This window comes from Mesitornis unicolor, unplaced genomic scaffold (assembly GCF_000695765.1).
Source record: "Mesitornis unicolor isolate BGI_N332 unplaced genomic scaffold, ASM69576v1 scaffold47916, whole genome shotgun sequence".
In the NCBI taxonomy this organism is placed as follows: Eukaryota; Metazoa; Chordata; class Aves; order Mesitornithiformes; family Mesitornithidae; genus Mesitornis; species Mesitornis unicolor.
Genome location: NW_010191215.1, coordinates 1 through 3,539, shown reverse-complemented (window position 1 = coordinate 3,539; position 3,539 = coordinate 1). Strand labels below are relative to the sequence as shown.

Genomic DNA, 3,539 nt, shown 5'->3' with positions numbered 1-3,539 from the left:
ATATTTATGTAATCTGTTTTCTCCCATTCTAATGTGGTTCTACTCCCCACTCCCCACATTTAAGTTTAAAAAGATTTATCATTGCTTGCTTTATACTAAAAAGAGTGTACGAGCCTGCGTACAAGTTTAAGTTTTGCTCTGCAAACGAGACAAGTCTATGGAGATACTCATCATCATCCTTTCTTATCTTTGCATTTCTGGTATTCACAGGACAAGAGGATATATAACATATGTACACAGTGAAAATGTGGGCGTGTCAAGCCACTTAGTTAGTTAGTTCATTTACTTGCACACATTGAAACTTATGAAGCAGACATTGTAGTGTAACTTCCAGACTTGCTTGTGCACCTTAAGGCATTAATGAGAGTCTTGATTGGTAAGTCATTCTTGTTATCACCATGAGGATCATCCATACACTTCTCATAACAGTCAAATGCTTGTTCATCACCCATGTGCAACAGCTGGCCTTGCTGAAAGCTTCTAAAGCACAGATAAGTCATGGCAAGACTTTGATTTTGCTTTGAAAGCCATCTTCTTATTGTTCTTTGCCACAATTCTCCCAAGGAATCGCTTTGCCTTTTTGCCTATGCTTTCTCTTCTTTTTGTGTTGGCCATTCTCCTAGCGTTGTCTTCTTTACTGTCTTTGCGAAGTCTAATTTGCCGAACAATACCTTCAAACAGGTCCTTCACATTATGATGAAGAGCAGCTGAGGTCTCGATGAATTTGCAGTCAAACACAACTGCACAGGCCCGTCCCTCTGGATGGAAAAAGAAAAAGGGAGATGAGTGGAGATAGACGTTTTCTCTTCCTTTATATACTGGCAGAAAAAAAACAAACCAAACCAAACCAATGACTTTAAGTAAGGAAAGTGCCTTCAATGCCACAGAAGAGCTTTACTGCATGGTAGGAAAATGTAAATTTGCATCCATGGTTTTGGCCCTACTTTTCTTGGTTCTGTTGTGATAGTCAGAAATTTCATTTGACCAATGGTAATGAATATAAGGCAACAATAGTCCTATAGGCAGGCAGACCATCCCAGTATTGTTTAAGAGCTAAAGATGACACAGGAGTGGCACTTGGATGCATGCTTGCTGTTTGATGGGAACACTGTGAGGTACAGAAAGAAACAGATTTTATTTCTTCTGGGAGTTGTTGAGCAATTATGCACCTTTGCCTTGCTGTAACAAGTGAGAGTTTTCCACGCTAGTTACAAATGAAGCTGATACAGTCCGCAAAGTCAAGTCATTGAACAGATCACTAGAGGTCACTAATTTGTACACCATTGGATTTGATTAGGACTGCATTCAAAATGCAAGATGCTCAATGTTCCAGAGGTAAGCACATAACTTTGCAGCAGTGCAAATGTCCATGTTCAACTTCTGGTAAATGATGGCAAAGTTGTAAACCTGAGCAAAGTGCTGATGTCACCACTAGGACACATCAGCTGTGCACTGCCACCAGCCTGGAAAAAGTTCTAATATCCTAATGAACTTCAGTCAATTCTCTGTGTGGGCCTTTAACACAGAGAACATGGGAAAAACAGACAGCGAGAGATGGCTCATTATTATCAAGCCACTGATATTTCAGAGTATTCTTCCCAGCAAAAAACAAAACCAAACCAAACCAAAAAAACCAACCAAACCACCAAAAGCTTAAATAAGTGAATTTAATGTTGTGTTCTTGGCAGTAGTTACTGTGCTCTAGTTACCAAAATGCTAGCTGGAACTAGCTGAGAAAAATCTCATCACAACTGCAGCACATATACAGAAAGACTAAGTTGTGTGAGCCTGGTCCCACCAGCTCAACTTAAATGTAGTGGAATCACTTCCAGCAGAAAGAGGATTGTACAGGCTCAACCCAGGATCACCCTTTTGAAAGTCTGCCCGAGTTCTACAACATGGCACTCCCGTCCCTTAAAAAGCACAGCTCAGGCTATCAAATCTTGAGACTAGCAAGTGCTGCTGCACACATAACATACAATTAAACCCTTTCAGCTAATACTGACCAAAAATGAATCCCACACAAAACAATATGCTGAAGCTGCAGCTCTGAAACATTTTTTTCTCTCGTACTGCACTTCTTACTCCACCACCATCTCCACTGGTTTCTGTGGTACCAAGTCCCTCAGCATTAACCAGCTGGCTTGGTTTCTCTGGTGCACCTCGAATCATACATTTTTCTACATTGAAATGGGACCATTTCTATTGGCCATAATCCTTCATAGCCTTTGCTACTAACTTAGACATTATGGTAGAAATGAATAGTTTCTCTTACCATCAACTGAGACTTCCCGGGACCTGACCAAGTCGCTTTTATTGCCCACAAGAATAATAGGAATGTCTTCAGTTTGCCTTGCTCTTCTTAGCTGGATTCTTAGCTCAGAGGCCTTTTCAAAACTAACTTTGTCTGTCACTGAATATACAATAATATATGCATCTCCCATTTTCATACATTGGTTCTGAAGCCACTGGCTCTCATCCTAAAACAAAAGGCAAGAAATAGATTTATTGCACTGAAAAAAAAATCTATTCAACACTGATCAGTGATTTAATTACTGTAAGCACCTTAAAGATAATTTTATTAGCTTTATTACAATAAGCCAATAAAAGTAAGCCAAGCTCGCAATTTTTAAAAGATTTTGTTATTTAAAATACATGAGAAAAGAAAGTTCTCGTTTCCAGAAATAATATCAGGTCTGCACTGATCAGATCATGAATCTCTAATTTTACAGTAATTCCCTGGGCTGCTCACGTAAGCTGCTGCTTATTCAAAGCATTAAGAGATTCACACTCCAGCCCTATCCAGGTTTTTAATTGCCTGCCTAGCTACAAGAAACTAACTGCAGGAGAGAACAAAGGCAGTATGAATTCTCATTTTTTTAATGTCACTTTTGAATGTTACAGATCCGATCAAAGAAACAGGCAGACATAGTTGTTCCATTTCTACTTTTTTTGAGTGAACCACCGACCAAACGATAAAGAAAAAGAATATCTTAAATCTGTAAAGTACCTGCTCCCATATATCAAACACCACGAGAGATGCTTCTTCTCCGTCAACTATAATTGATCTGTCGTATGTATTTCCTACGGGAAAAAAGTTCAGGAAAAATAAGTTAGTCTTCTCCATCCCTGCCGGCAGCCTGGGAGGGGAAGGATGCTCGGGGAGCTGCGGCCGGAGCGCTCTGGCAGCGGTAACGCCGCGCTCCGTCGCTCCGAGCGGGTGCCCCTTAGGGTCTCGCGTCGCCCCGCGCCCTCACCAGCTTCTTCCGCGTCCGCGCAGTCTTCCACGCCGCCGAAGATGCGCGCCAGGCTGGTCTTGCCGACGCCGTGCTCGCCCAGCAGGATCACCTTGTAGAGGCTGCTGTCGGACTCGCTGCCCGAGGAGATGACGGAGTCGGAGGAGTCGGAGGCCCAGCTCTCCCGGTGCGCCTCGCCGGGGCTGTACGAGGTGCAGCGTACCAGGCCGGAGAGCTCGCCTTGCGGGAGGGCGGCGCGCAGGTCCCGCTCGTCCACAGGCATGCTGCGCCGGTGCAGGTGCT

General features: G+C 43.0%; 1 protein-coding gene across 1 annotated transcript; it reads right to left on the bottom strand.

Annotated features, from left to right (window-relative positions):
- RRAD (Ras-related associated with diabetes) lies at nucleotides 1-3,534 on the bottom strand (the record flags this gene model as incomplete). The annotated part of the gene is made up of 4 exons (XM_010186665.1): nucleotides 1-758; nucleotides 2,276-2,480; nucleotides 3,011-3,084; nucleotides 3,258-3,534. Coding segments are annotated over 4 exons (834 nt in total), but the record flags the coding sequence as incomplete, so codon positions are not given.
- Between the last annotated feature and the right edge of the window lie 5 nt (nucleotides 3,535-3,539).